Genomic DNA, 15,786 nt, shown 5'->3' with positions numbered 1-15,786 from the left:
CAAGTTATAGGTTGCACAAAAGAATGTCCTTGGAAGGACAGTGGACAGATGTAATTTCTTGGTATAGCCATATACCCTTGCCTTTTATTATAAAAACCAGACAATGTAAAGCATGTAAATAGTGGATAAATGATAGATAAATCTATCACACAAAATATCAAAACAAATATTCCACTTGGAAAAATAAAACCACCATCACAACACATCATTTACAGAACTCATCATTTACAGATCCTTGACATAATCTACTAACATGCACCACCTGCAATTCAATGTAATTACAAACAACGTTTCTGCTGGTAGCTGGATCATGGTCTGTACTGGCATTTATTAAAAGGCACATGAATATGACAAAATGATGGCCGTGACATTATACATATAGCAACTTATTTGAACTTACCCAGATGGGCATGAGTATAAGACTTACCAAAAGCTGTCGTCTGATGATCGTATCTGATGGAGCGACTTAACGTGTTGTTTGGTGTGCCCCCAAAGGGCATGTGGGCAAGAATTATGGAAAGACAATCTGCCACTCTGTTTGTGGGGGCACATGCTAGCGCTGGAGTGTAGCCTGCAAAGGGAGACAACCCAGTTAGGGCACAGCATTCTCAAAGAACACAAATCTATCAAAATGAGCAAACTTCGATGCCAATTCGCACACAACACTCTCAAAAAGTCAACTGTTATTATTTCTGAGTGAATAATCAAAATTTGACTTAAATACGTGAGTGAGTTTGTGGGCTTGCACTACCTATATCCTCACACCTACACCCATGTCAGTCGACTTCTGAACTGATTGTTCTGTCCCTTCAAAGCATGGAGCTGTCGGTCAGTATGGCACGTCAAGGCAAGTGTTGATACCTATCCCTAATGATGGCTGCTACTCACCACTCTCATCCAAGGCCAGGAGACTGGCACCCTTTGATATGAGATCCTGTACCACTGGAACCAACCCTTGCTTGGCAGCCAGGTGCAGGGGCCTGCAGAGACAACAGCAAGTAGGAAGCATATCACAGTGTACTGGGTGACGAGGAGTTATGATTATAATGGAGTCGCATACACATATTTCTATAGTCTGTTTCAGATTTCCCTAATTGGATTTAGAATAAATCAACTTGCTGTTTTCGTTCATATTTTTTCATCTGTAAATTGTGGATAGAACTCCTTGTGACTGAAATACTTCAAACCACGGGTACGTTGATCGGTTGTAGGCTAAAAGTATTTTCTAGCATTTCCAACAGTACTTTAACCACTTGGCAATGGCAAGTGACTGGATGTGAGAATGTTTTACCTCTCAGCTGTATAATCGCGTTGTTGACTGCACAAACAACTATCTAGATCCACATGGCTATATCACATGATCAGCCAGGTCACACACTGACATAAATCAGGGCCACAACGCAACCTTCACATACAACTAACATAACTCATACACAGTGTTTGAAATGCCTGCCAGCAAACCAAATGCCAGCGGCTTCTAACTGCTCACACATGGACATAGATAGTGATGGTTCTACCCTTATTTTACAACAAGAATTGGGTGCTGGTGACCTCTTCTGGGCCTTCCACTAGGGGCAGTTACAATGCAATGTGGGGCTCTTCCCAATCAGGACTCAAGTTGTCCTTGCCTATACTTTTCAACATTTCACCATGCATTCAAAGCAGGCATGCATAAATCCTGTTCTACTCTTACAAAACATTCTAACATATCACTTGTATTTTTTTCAGAATCTCCTTATATTTCACACTGAACTTCTGGCATATTATTCTAATTATGAAGAAACTTACGTTTTGAGTTCAGAGTTTGCCATATTTACAGTTGTGGAGTCTTCTATCTTATCCAACAACAACAGAGCGACATCCTCTTTTGCCTGAAACACACAATGGCATGTCACATAATGCTGTAGCTAGATGACACCGTGTCTTTGTGCAAAATCTTCAGGAATTGTACAGCACCAGTATCTCAGGCTGATCAGCTGAAAGTGGCAGGAAGACGCTGTGACGCAGGTCGAGAGGTTACCATGCCAGGGGTCTACCCAAGAGTGGGCGATGACATACCAAGGGTCATAATCAGGGCTTCTCCCCCACAAACAGTATCTCAGGCAGATCAGCTGAACGTGGCAGGAAGACGCTGTGACGCAGGTCGAGAGGTTACCACGCTAGGGTCTACCCAAGAGTGGGCGATGACATACCAAGGGTCATAATCAGGGCTTCTCCCCAACAAACAGCAGATCCCGGCACCTCTGAGGGCTCATTACTTTGGAGAAACAATGAACATTTTTAATGAAGCACTTCCAAGGGAAATAAGGAGAAATACATCCTCTCGCTGTTGTCATTGAGTATTAAGTACAGAACAATATGACCACGTACATTGAAGCAGGCATGATGCAGCGGTGAGTTTCTCTCGATGTCAGAGGCAGTAAGTTCAGCACCACTCTCCAGCAACAGCTCTGTAACAGAATAACTGTGGTGTATGAGTGAGTGAGTGAGGTGGGTTAAATCAACATAGAACCCCATGCTTGGGATCTTTATCAGAGTAATTCTGGCATACTAACCTACAAGAAGCTAAACCTGACACTGCACAGCAAGTAGTGAGAGAGAGTGAGGGAGCATGTTTAATGGTCAGCAATATTCTAGTTACATAACAATAGAACGTAAATTAATCTGAGGCCGGAAAAATATCATCTTCCCGAGGCAAGAGCGTCCACTAGCATTTTTTTCAAAGTCTTGTTTCCAGCCTTGCCATATCAAGCCCACTTTCCTGTGCTAAATATGATTGGACTATCACACATATCGATCGTCCAATCAGAGAACGTTTCTCAAAATCAACATCCACGGCTGGTACATCTTCGTATGAACGTGGTTTACCGCTACGTGTCTGTTGACAGGAATATGTCTTTTTCATCCTTTAAACCCCCCAACGACTGCCTATGAAATCGCAAATGTTTTCGTTATCTGATCGACTAGGTCGTCAGCTATGGTTTTCGCCATCTTTGTGAAGCTATACGTAATAAGAACAGAGACCTGATTAGATATCCCGTTTTCATTGCAAGACACGAGATGGCGCCAGGGTTGATCCAAGAAAAGTGGCCTTGATGAGGCAAGGATAGAAACTAGGCTTTGATATAGGCTATTGGACACGCTTGCCTCGGGGAGACAGAAAAACTATAGCTGAAACCATGAGCAACAAACCACACCAAATGTGGGACATTCACACACCAGGGGTTGAAAAATACCATTGCCCGACGCCCGTGCCAAGTAAGGTTTAGATGTCGGGCGTGTAATACACGTTTTTTTAGCATGCCCGTGGACAAGTAGAGCACACAAAATGAACTGGGTCAAGTTTCACGCGAATGTAATCATGTGATCATGTTACGGTATTTGATTGGCTAATATTTTGTTAGTGTCCCAGACTGACAATGTAATTTGCATACAGCTACGCCAGTCAACCAATGGGATTAATACATTTCGATGTCAGGCAGGTCAACAACGAGAACCAGGCTTGTTTCCTTGTTAAATCGTAGTAACACTTCCATATATGGCACATGCTTCTTGGAAATGGAATTTCTTGGAAATTGTAATGCAAGGTTGAAACATTTTCCGACTTTAGATGCTTTGTTAGGCCTAGCTTTGATGAAATGTAATTTTGTCAAACTACAACAAATGTGACTTTTAACGAGTGAAAGTATGGCATTTATTTAATATGGGTTTCTTTTCGTTGTCAACTAAAGTTCATTTCAAGGCGTCAATAGCGATAACCTGACCGTGGTTGCTGTAAATAACGGCGAGTTGTGCGATCTATCGACCTCTTTACGCACGATTTCGGCAAAATTGATCTTAACTGTACTAATGAAATTTTAAATAAAATTAATAAAATATGCTACAAACATATGTCAAGGTACAAACATGTGGTTTTTTTATAACCAGATAGTGTAATAATAGGATTTAATTGCGGAATTTGTTGATTGGTATTTCTGGTGTTGCGTGCAGGTGGTAATGTTTTTGCGATGGGGAAATGACGTCGTGTCAGTGACTTGAGTTTACTAAAAGTGTATATAAGTTTTGGGAGCCATGTGTTACCGCACACAATAACCGAGTTAGCGCTATATTGAAGAGTGCAATAGCGAGGGATCACTGTAAGTAAATCTGCAGTCTTTTGTTTCAAATGAGTAAGCTAGTAAAGGACAGAGTAGCCTCCCCTTTGCCTCATTAGCACCTAGAGGGGTATCTGCAATAACAATTTATATTGCCAGTACCGCACATGGCCGATCATGTCTCAGAGGTCTATTTTAAGTTTCTTTGGCGGTGGGGACGACCTTAAAAGGAAGACAGAGGGAAATTCCGAAAGTTGTATATCGGCCAAGAATAAGAAGTATGATGAATGTAAACGAAAACGAACATTCATCGCTGGGTGGAAAGACCAGTTTCCTTGGGTTGCGTATGATGACACAGCGAAAGTCATGAAGTGCACCATTTGTTCCAAGTACCCAAACATACACGCTTGCAATCGTAAGAGAACTTTTATTGATGGATGTTCAAATTTCAGAATTGAGTATTTGAAAAGTCACGATACATCAGATGCACATTTGGAGGGTATGTCATATGAGAGAGACGCTCAATGTCGAAGTACAGCAAGTACCAGCGGCAGCTGCGATGTGACCATGCCTTTGTCTGGGCACACATGTAGCACTGACAATGTGAGTCCTATTGTGAAAGCCTTACAAAACAGTGACAAACAGACAATGCAGAAGTTGGAAAAATTATTCATTACTGCATTCCATGTTGCTTACCGGGGGAAACCGCTCAGTGATTTTGAGTTTAATTTGGACCTACTTGACTGTGTTGGTGTTGACATTGGGAGCAAGTATAGGAACATTGCAGGTGCACGCGAGTTTATCAATGCATGTTCTCTCCAGAAGGAATTTATTCCCGAACTGAAGAAAGCGAGATTTGTGACAATTTTAAGTGATGGAAGCACTGACAGTGCCATCTTGGAACAAGAAACTGTCTTTATGAGATATGTAAGCCATGGTCAACCAGTATCCTTCCATGCAGGAACAGTACCTCTCGAACAATGTCATGCTGATGGTGTGCTTGATGGAATTAGAAAAGCTGTTGAATCAGTTGACATTTGTTTTGATGATCTGTTGAGTACTACAGAAGCAAGTGGTCCTAGTTTAGTATCCGTGAATTTTGATGGTGCTGCAGTCATGCTTGGCAGCAAAGGTGGTGTAGCAGCAAAAATATGCAAACAAGCAAAACATGTTGTACCAGTGCATTGCGTAGCACATAAGCTTGAACTTGCCGTATTGGATGCTGTCAAACATCTTCCTAGTCTGTCAAATTTTGAAGATGTCTTGAAACAAGTTTTTAAGTTCTACCATTATAGTCCAAAAGTGAGAAGGGAACTCAAGTCCGTGTCTGACATATTCAATACTGATCTTGCCAATCTGTCTGATGTGAAACAGGTGAGATGGCTTGCGAGCAAAATCCGAGCTGTTAGAGCACTGAAGATAAGCTTTCACTCAATACTCAATCACTTTGAAAGTGTGGCCGCTGGTAGATCAGATCAAAGTGCCAAGTGTCAGGGATGGCTGAGGAAAATGAAGACAGTTTCATTTGTGAAAACTATGTGCATCCTTCTTGCTATCCTTCCTATCCTCACAGAGGTATCTCTTGTCTTCCAGAAGGAAGACCTTCTCATTATGGAAGTCCCTTCAGCAATTGAAGGTCTTGTCATGAAGCTCCTAAACTGTAAAATTGATCCTGTTGGAGCAGGGGAGAGTATGGAATACTTTTAAAAAATGTACAACCATGAGAAATCCTCTTTTGATGGTGTGAAGCTAAATGGTGTGTGCCCCCCTGTCATCTTTAAAGATGATACATTCCTCATATCACTTGTTGATGGCATCATCACCTACTTAGATAAGAGATTTTCATGCTTCAAACAGAAGCCTCTCAAGCATTTCTCTGTGTTTGACTTCACAGAATGGCCAACTCAAAGAGAGCCCCTGTCTGTGTATGGTAGCACCGACCTGTCTGAGCTGATGGAACATTTCTCTGCACTGTTCTCAGGAGAGGAAAGAAAACAAATGTCCAAAGAATTTATTGACCTAAAAGGGCACCTGAAAGGCTGCACCAGACCAGTTCTTGATACATACCAGCGGCTGCTTGAAAATACACCTGACAAGTTCTTACATATCTGTAAACTTGTTGAACTCATGCTTGTGGTTAGTCCAGGAACGTCTATTTGTTAGAGAATGTTTTCAAGCATGAACCTAGTTAAAACTCACCACAGAACAGCTCTAAACCAAAAGACACTTTGTCATACACTGACAATTATGACACATGGTTCAAAGAAACTTTCAGATTTTGATCCAAGACCTGCCATTATGGAAACATGGTAAATAAATGAGACAAAAGGGTTAGTTTTAATCTTTTATTACAGAAATCCACGGAGGACAGGTGTATCTCTTATTCTCAGTTCTGCAGCAGTAACATTTTACTGAATTTATTAGCTTGATTTTGGGCTAGTACATTTTAAAATAGGCCAAGTGAGAATGTTGGTCATACTTGCCCTTGGCCAAGTAACATTTTTAATAATTTTTCAACCCCTGCACACCATCAGCCATGACAAACAGGAGGCATGAGGGACGTTTCCCAACCCCACTTCCCCTCAGACTTCTTCTACGTATACTCACCTACTGAGCTGGCATTTCCATTGATAGCAGCGTACATGATGGCCGTCTTGCCTGCATAGTCCGCCATGTTGACGTCTGCCTTATGACTAAGGAGTATCTGAATGGACTCTCCCTGTTCTGAGTAAGCTGCCGCGTGCAGCGGGGTCCTGCAAGTCAAATAATAATCATTTATCACAAAAACTGTCACCATCTTCACTGACATATTCACTGTAGTCCCAATATTCTAATCATTATCATCACAGCTGCTGAAATATCTTGTTGAAAGTTGACTTCTCCAAAGTCAACTACCCAAGTATCAAAGATTTGTTCATGAGTTATCAGAAATTATTGGACAGATTCCAAAGATACTTTCAAGTGCTGTTCCCGAAGCAGACAATACACAAGAACACAGAATGTTCAAGAACATCTGGTATCTCAGCCATAGTTATTATCATTGACACATGAATATTCCCCGCTTGCCCTGTGTCCACCTCACCTGCCCTTGGAGTCCTGGATGTTGATCACCTCAGTGCCCAACGTCTCTATTAACAATTCAGTACAAGCATCATTCCCATTTATCCTGAAAAAAAACCAGACCTTCTTTCAAAATACACCCTAAAACATCACCATAATGTCCTATATCTATGTGTGCATTTTAGTGAAAACTTATAATGTATCCACAAGCAACATTTGAAAGAGGTGTCTTTTTCTTGCTTGTTTTGATGTCTTGTATCATACAAGTGGATGAGGAGTTACTTCTGCACTAAATAACATTTATATATTTGTTTGTCGTTTAACTCCACACTCAGCAATATTCCAGCTATATGACGGGGTCTGCAAATAATCGAGTCTGAACCAGACATTCCAGTGATTGACATCATGAGTGTCGATCCACGCAATTGGCAACCGATGACATGCATCAACCAAGTCAGCGAGCCTGACAACCTGATCCCGTTAATCGCCTCTTACGACAAGCATAGTCGCCATTTACGGCAAGCAAGGGTTGCTGAAGACCTATTCTAACCCGGATCTTCACAAGAGTCTGCAGAAGATGACAAATCCCCCCGGCCCCCACAATAGCAAAAGGCACCACTTCAGCCCCTGGTTAAACATGTACCAAGTTTGGATGAAAAATCTTTCATGGTTTTCAAGTAATGCTTTGGAAACAAAATACAGACAGAAAGACAGACCAAATGATGACCAAATCCCCCGGAATTATATGCCAGGGGATAGCAATGGACATAGACATGAACAAATCTGAAGTCCTAGCAAGTTAGAGTCAAGGTATACAACACTCATTTGTGTGGGTGTTTTTAGGTTGGTTGGTTTAAATCTAAATCTAAATCTTATTCTTCATCTCTTACTCATGACCATTAGACAGGCAGGCAATACTTACACAGCACAGTGGAGAGGAGTGAAACTGTTTCCCGTAAAATATTTGTACTGGTCATGCTCAAAAAACAACTCTATACAGCCATCATGACCTGCAACACAAGGACGCCATTGTATCACTGTCAACACAAACATCAAACACACAGTCAGCGAAGCTATCAATAACTGGTTTCCCAGGCTCACAGTGTCAGTAGGCTGCCATGACTACAGCTCAAATGTTACGACCGCTGCCTTCAGCCAACATTCACTGAATTGCTCAATTTCTTATGAATGAAAAATACTTAGTTTGGGCCGTAATGTTTGTTTGTTTGCTTGTTGTTTAACGCCACACTCAGCAATATTCCAGCTATATGACGGCGGTCTGTAAATAATCAAGTCTGGACCAGACAACCAGTGATTGATGTCATGTGCATCGTTCCACGCAATTGGGATACAATGACATGCATCATCCAAGTCAGCGAGTCTGACCACCCGATCCTGTTAGTCGCCTCTTACGACAAGCATTGTCACAGCGGCTGTTATGAAAGAATTAAAAAAATCTCATGATCCTGTTGGATCTCTACTAGACACATGGTGCTTACAGTTTAGACTCAATCTATCGTTGATGTCAAAAGTTGTACAAACTTAAGTTACTTTGTTCAGCACCCAAATAACACTAGACCACCGGACCACCATTTATTTAATTTTAGTGGTCTTTAAGAAAACATGCTAGACTCGGACCTGCTTTAATGTCGAGCACTGCCTGACATGTAAGTGTGGATCACACAAACAGAGGAGTATGTTGCCTTTGTTGCTGTGTTAGCCTCATAGAACCAGTGCAGTTATCACAAGAGTGTTTGGCAAAGTCAATTCATCCATCAACATGTGGCCATGGGAGAACACTTTTCTGTGTATACTAAATGGTGCCCTTGGCCCAAAACTTGACAAATTCTCACCATTAAAACAACTAAAATGTAAAGGGGTGTAGCCTTTCGTATCTTCTAACTTTTCTACAGGACCCATCTGTAACAGAAAGTTTAACATCCTAAATTAAACATGCAGGATGAGATATGTTCAAATCCAGCAAATTATCCCGATTGGCATAAATGATAATGAAGAAAAAATTTACTTTTGTTGATCCTTTGTTTCCATTCAATAAGTCTAGTAATAAGAATTTACTCTTGTTGATTAATTATATTTTATTCTTTAAGTATTATTTTTAAGTATAAGAAATAATTGGCTAAAACTTCAACAACAATCTAACAGAAGTAATAACGTCGTCCTTGTTTCTGTGGGTACAAAAGATCGTATTTCCTAGCTGCTAATGGCAACATGCACCAGTGTAGCACTTACAAGAAGGAGGGACCCAAGCAAGCCAACATGGCCACATATGGCTGCCATGTGTACAGCCGTCCGTCCCAGGTTGTCCCTCAGAGACATGTCTGCCCCGTGGTGAAGCAGTGCATCCACACACTCCTCGTGACCATTGGCAGCCTGCAGCATGATGGAACAACAGATTCATGGAGCGTACACACACGATTAGACTTACACCTACGTTCCCCTTCCAGTTGAACAGTGCAAGATCCTCCCTACAAGTACCATCTATGCTGAGCAGGCATTGTGGCCGGTAGAGTCACATACCTTTCAACAGCCTGGAGGTACTAGCACCTGATCCTCATATACAAGATAGCTATGTGATGAATCGCAAAGAAGAACAAAGGACAAGGCATGGTTTTTTTCACAATAAAGCATTGTTCTATCATGACATAATTTCAAGAGATTTGAACATACACTTTTAACTTGATGATGTTGTAAATTGGATGTTATTTTTTAGAGGGTAGTGAGTTGTTCCCCTTAGATGTAGTAGCTGGGCTACGCATATCAACACAATGGCCAAATGATAGCATCCAAATGTAGGTGAGATATGGCAACCGGTTTAGTGAGAAAGGGTACACATAATCAACATGAGAATTGTGAGAATGTTCAGGAAATACCATGGGGAACAATTCACGAGACACTCCTCCCTAAAAATTAACGTCCAATATATGACGTCATCAAGTTGCAAGCAATTGTTCGAATCTCAAGAAATAATGCCATAATAGAACAATGCTTTATCGTAAAATAAATCATGTTTCTTCATTGTTCTTTGCGATTAGCATAGCTATCTTATATTGTACAATAAATAACTATCACAAGTATTTTATTTCTTAAATAATACTGCATGAAGTGTTTGCAACCAACTAGGCCTCAATCTCTAAAAGATATAAATAATCATTCTGCACACACACATTCTAACTACACATGATTATTTTGCAGAACGTCTGCAATTTAGTTCAAGTAGATTTTAATATGTGCATACTGACCCCTCTGTGTAGTGCTGTTCTCCCATCTAGATCCCGAGCATTGACGATGGCACCGTTCCTAATGAGGTAGATGGAGGCATCAAGGTGACCATTTGCAACCGCCATCATTAGCGGCGTCCTATACAAAACAAGGATGTGGATGCAACATGACATTACAAAGGCCACCTGACTTCTTGTCAGAATATTCAGTTTCTAGTCAGGAATAAGTGGTAGTTTTTTAGTCCTGAAAACCATGGCTGTTGAGTCAACCTTATTCATGGTGCACTGAATCTACTGACCGGTCATACATATCTGTACAGTCGACGATGTTGCTGTCTTCTGCCGTCTCCAACAGAAGGTGAAGGCTCTTGGTATGACCACTTGTTGCTGAAACAGAGAAGACGAAACATTGGTCTGGTAATTCAAGTCTCCTTTACAGCCCGTGCTCAACATGGTGAATCAAACTGCAACAATGGTGTGCAGCATTTCCAGGGGGGCTTCCAGGCAGCAAATTTGAATTTTTGACGATTATCAAAGCAGGGGTCAGAATCCAACAGTTACAGATATTTGACCGATTTACCATCTGATCATATAACCAACAACTGATTCATTAACTCTGCTTCTATGTGAAGCTACAATTTTACACCAGGTAAAGTAAACTGTCCCATCACTTGAGTTGCCTCCCCTTCATCTTCCAAGAATGAGCAACATTTATATCCAAGACATATGAAAGCACTTAAATCATTTACAACCAGATTATTTTCTCTTCAGTCTTGCATAGCCCAGCTCCACACTCACCTGCAGCATGTAGAGGTGTGCGCCGTGTGATGTTGTCATGTACAAGAATCTTGGCTCCTTGTATCAACAACGTCTCAACACAGTCTGTGTTACCACGGAAACAAGCCAAGTCCAGCATGGTCCGGCCTTAAAAATGTACAACAAAACTCCATAACCACATCACAAACAGATATAAATGTGAAAGAGCAAACATTCCCGGTTCAGTAAGCAGGAAGTTGTAGCTATGTGAAATACATACTCTCAGTGCAGTGACAATATACCATCTCTACTTCTAAATATTCTGTGGCCGTCAAATGTACTCACCATCCTGGTCCTTGACATCAAGATTCATCATGTAACCTAGCAACACGTGGAGAGCCTCATTATGACCACTGTACGACTGAAAACAAACATCAGTATACAAATACACTTGTACTTCAGTGTTGAATGCACTGTGTCACATGCCTACCAAGCCTTAGAGAATGAAATCTTACATTGTTCAGAACGTCTCATTTCCGTTAATTATTGATTCCAAGCCACTATTGAGACAAAACCTGGCACAAACATAGATTTAGCACATGGAACTGAGACTGTAGCATTATCAACATAAACTTAGTTTTGCCACCCGGTTCCCTCAGTGAGCAGAGAATGTAATTTAATTGCACACTCATCTTTTCACTGGGGTAATAATGTCACAAATTCTAAACATAGTTGGAAACGAGCCCACATCATTATTTTGTATTGTGCAATCATTCATTTTGAGTCTATTTCTCCATTTAACCTCCTGAGAAATGTAGCAGAATAGCCATATTCAGTGTTATTTAGGGTTCCTTGTGGATTTCTGCTCTTGTGTTTGAATCAGGTAACGACAAGGAGACCTCCACACTACCAACACATAATGACACCAGGTAAAGCAACTCACCGACAAATGTCCGGGAGAGTATGCTGCCCCGCTCCGTAACAAGTCTGTCGCTGCGGCATCCAGAAGCTGGGAACAACACAGATGATAAATCTCACAACTTACAGAACACAGTACACAGGACTGTTGTATTGCTTGAACAAGCAAACTGCTTTTTAAGCAATGTCCCAGCTGCTTGTAAATCAGGGGTCGGCCTGCCCTGAATTCCCAAGTGGAGGTTTCATGTTTGTCATCAAGGAATGATGATGATCCGACACTGGTGAAAGTTACTATCCCTCCCATATTGTGGTAACACTATCTGTATTTCAGGACATCTTACAACAAACATTGGACACATATTTTGAGTCAACTCCTAAGGTACTTGCCATTTCTAAGGCCAACTTGTGTCCCTTGAGAGCGGCGTAGTGGACAGCATTGTTGCCTTCATCATCCTTCAGTCCTGGCCGCCCATCGTTCCTCAGCAGGTGCTCTACCACCCTGTAGACAAACATAGACACTCTAGACATCCTGAACATACACCAAGCACCAAATGCAGATGTAAGTAAACATGTCAGTGCCGATCCACAACTGATGAGTGAATGTTTCATGCCACTGTAATATGCCAGTTACTAGTGATGTTGCGATTCACCGGTGCATCGTTGGCAAACTTTGCACCATACGGTACCCAATACACGTAATAGGGCATCGATTCACATCTAACCCCATATCAATTTCCATGCTGATCTAGCAATATCAATATCAATAAACAAGTACAAACTATTTTTTTAAATTCCTCTTACCTTTCATCTTTTTGTCTTTCTGATGCGAAGCCATAATACAGTTCGTAACTTTGTTTTCTTATTATCATTTTCTCATACAGAATAGTTGACTTGACTAGTGTCATGTTGATGGGTATTAGTCAGTTGTCCATTTTTACCTTTATTAGTGAGTCTGTGGACTCTATTCTCAGTCTAATGACGGGGTTTTCCTCACAAAATGTTGTGCATGCTGTATCCAGATACATATGGTATTGTGGCTTCTGTATCGAGGTATGTATTATATCGAGGTATGCATCGTATCGTGGCTTCTGCATCAAGATATGTATTGTATCGAGTGACACCCATATCGTGACATCCCTACCAGTTATATCAGAACCATATAAACTTAGGTATATTACAACTGAACCTCTGCAATGACAACACATCCAGCTACATCAGCTTACTTTGCATCCACGTCGCTAGCAGCAGCGTAGTGTAGAGGAGTACACCCTTGCCTGTCCACAATGTTGACACAAGCACCTGCTGTGAGCAGGATGAGCACACACTGCTGGTGCACATTGGCTGCTGCATAGTGCAGGGGCGTCCTGGAACATGATTCAGGTGTCATTATCACAATAGTTTACTCTGAGTAATAGCACAGCAGGTTCACAGGCAAACAATGAAAACACATTTTCTGTAATCTTCAAGGTCAATTGACTTGGAAATCATGACCATGTGACATACATTCTCAACAAGTAGAAGAATTTAGAACAGCTTAACACTTGTTTTCCAAAAACACCAGACACCTGCTTAAACAATCCCACCCTCAGTAACTAATGAAAGTAGGGAGTGATGGTTTACACTGATGTCGGTAATATTCCAGCTGTATCACAGCTGCAGATAATACACCTGTCTGGGTCAGGCAATCAGGTGGTGAAAACCACGGACAACAAATAACCCTCTTGTGATACAGTGACACACAATCAGCTTGGTCACAAGTTGCAAGCATCCAGTCTCTACTTCAGTCATGTCTTACACCATGTATACAAGCTGGAGTCCTGGGGACCCTTTCTGACCTGAATCTGAAAAGCAACTTTGACAAACAGTATCTGTCCTTACCTGCCCTCAGCATCCTGGCGAGTTAAATCACAGCCTTCCTGGAGGAGGTACTCCACACACTCCACCTTCCTGAAACATCATCATCAACACCCTTGTTGTCAACATCATCAGCACTGTCAATGTTAACATCATCAACTTTGTTATTGCCAACATCATCATCAACACCGTCATTGTCAACATCACCACTTCTGTCATTGCCAAAACCAACAGTTTTTGCCAACATCAACACTGCCATTGTCAACATCATCAACACCATCATTGTCAACATCATCAACACCGTCATTGTCAACATCACCACTTCTGTCATTGCCAACACCAACAGTTTTGGCCAACATCAACACTGTCATTGTCAACATCATCAACACCATGATTGTCAACATCATCAACACCATCATTGTCAACATCATCAACACTGTCATTGTCAACATCACCACTTCTGTCATTGCCAACACCAACAGTTTTGGCCAACATCAACACTGTCATTGTCAACATCATCAACACCGTCATTGTCAACATCATCAACACCGTCATTGTCAACATCACCACTCCTGTCATTGCCAACACAAACAGTTTTTGCCAACATCAAGACTGTCATTGCCAACATCAAGACTGTCATTGCCAATATTATCAACATTGTTATTGCCGACATCAACACCGTTATTGTCAACATCATCACTTCCATCATTGCCAACACCAACAGTTTTTGACATCAACATTGTTATTGCCAACATTGTCAACACCGTTAATACCAACATCATCATCAACACTACCATTGCAAACTTGTGAACAACATTGCTCCAATATGAAAGGATTTATCCTTCCTGTAAGTCAACACACTTAACACCAAATATAACAGAACAGATTATGAATCTCTGACTGACCCGCTGCAGGCAGCTCCATGAAGACATGAGCGCCCACCATCGTCTGGAATGTTGAGGTCAATGGATGGCATCGCAGAGCGTAGTTTCCGTACACAGTCTACGTAGCCGTTCAGTGCTGCTACATGGATTGGGAGCATTCCACTACAGCCACGCCTGGAAACAGAAACACACACATCCACAAAACGGCCCTGATGTTCTCGAGCTGAGGCTAAAGGCTGTGCTCAAGAAAGAAACTTTTTCAAGCTACTGATCCAAGTTAAGTACCATAAATCCTAACAATAACATAAACTACATGACATGATCACTAGGTGCTCCCTCTGTACGACCCAAATTCAAACTTAGACATTGTTATGGCCTCAATATAACACATAAAAAACTGGAGAACACTTACAGCCAAATAACGTGTGCATAAATAATGGTATAAGCATCAACAAACGCCATCAGTTGTGATGATTCATGAAAATAAGTCTTCCACACTGTACCCACTCTAACCAAGCTCAAGTCAGGAAGGAACATATATGGGACCCCCAGTAAAAAGCAACACTGTTTTCTACTCACTTCATGACATCAGCCCCATTCTCTAGGAGGGTGTTAATGAGCAGTTCATGGCCGTGTCGAGCTGCCACGTGAAGAGCTGTGTTTCCACTCTTGTCACAAGCATTGATCTCAGCATCTACAGGAAATATACACGATAAAGATTTAGCATCTACAGGACATATACATGGTTAAGATTTAGCACCTACACGACATATACACGATAAAGATTTAACACCTACAGGACATATACATGGTCAAGATTTAGCACCTACAGGACATATACACGATAAAGATTTAGCACCTACAGGACATATACACGATAAAGATTTAGCACCTACAGGACATATACACGATAAAGATTTAACACCTACAGGACATATACATGGTCAAGATTTAGCACCTACAGGAAATATACACGATAAA

General features: G+C 41.4%; 1 protein-coding gene across 2 annotated transcripts in view; it reads right to left on the bottom strand.

Moving 5' to 3' along the window:
- Positions 1 to 15,786, bottom strand: part of LOC124145337 (serine/threonine-protein phosphatase 6 regulatory ankyrin repeat subunit A-like) — a 40,986-nt gene that overhangs the window by 8,940 nt on the left and 16,260 nt on the right. For both annotated transcript variants that reach the window (XM_048386855.1, XM_048386845.1), the window contains exons 9-27: positions 15,385 to 15,499; positions 14,827 to 14,979; positions 13,946 to 14,014; positions 13,291 to 13,431; positions 12,455 to 12,566; positions 12,093 to 12,158; positions 11,495 to 11,570; positions 11,192 to 11,317; positions 10,693 to 10,780; positions 10,415 to 10,532; positions 9,405 to 9,545; positions 9,008 to 9,074; positions 8,077 to 8,164; positions 7,177 to 7,260; positions 6,702 to 6,847; positions 2,371 to 2,450; positions 1,789 to 1,871; positions 889 to 980; positions 428 to 571 (exon numbers count right to left, since the gene is read on the bottom strand). In XM_048386855.1, the coding sequence (XP_048242812.1) occupies positions 428 to 571; positions 889 to 980; positions 1,789 to 1,871; positions 2,371 to 2,450; positions 6,702 to 6,847; positions 7,177 to 7,260; positions 8,077 to 8,164; positions 9,008 to 9,074; positions 9,405 to 9,545; positions 10,415 to 10,532; positions 10,693 to 10,780; positions 11,192 to 11,317; positions 11,495 to 11,570; positions 12,093 to 12,158; positions 12,455 to 12,566; positions 13,291 to 13,431; positions 13,946 to 14,014; positions 14,827 to 14,979; positions 15,385 to 15,499 (1,989 nt within the window). The remainder of the gene's footprint in view (positions 1 to 427; positions 572 to 888; positions 981 to 1,788; positions 1,872 to 2,370; positions 2,451 to 6,701; positions 6,848 to 7,176; positions 7,261 to 8,076; positions 8,165 to 9,007; positions 9,075 to 9,404; positions 9,546 to 10,414; positions 10,533 to 10,692; positions 10,781 to 11,191; positions 11,318 to 11,494; positions 11,571 to 12,092; positions 12,159 to 12,454; positions 12,567 to 13,290; positions 13,432 to 13,945; positions 14,015 to 14,826; positions 14,980 to 15,384; positions 15,500 to 15,786) is intronic.

This window comes from Haliotis rufescens, unplaced genomic scaffold (genome assembly GCF_023055435.1).
Source record: "Haliotis rufescens isolate VD_foot unplaced genomic scaffold, xgHalRufe1.0.p SCAF_10, whole genome shotgun sequence".
Classification (NCBI taxonomy): domain Eukaryota; kingdom Metazoa; phylum Mollusca; class Gastropoda; order Lepetellida; family Haliotidae; genus Haliotis; species Haliotis rufescens.
Note: the sequence above shows the minus strand (reverse complement) of the source record. Positions and strands in the feature narration are given on the sequence as shown.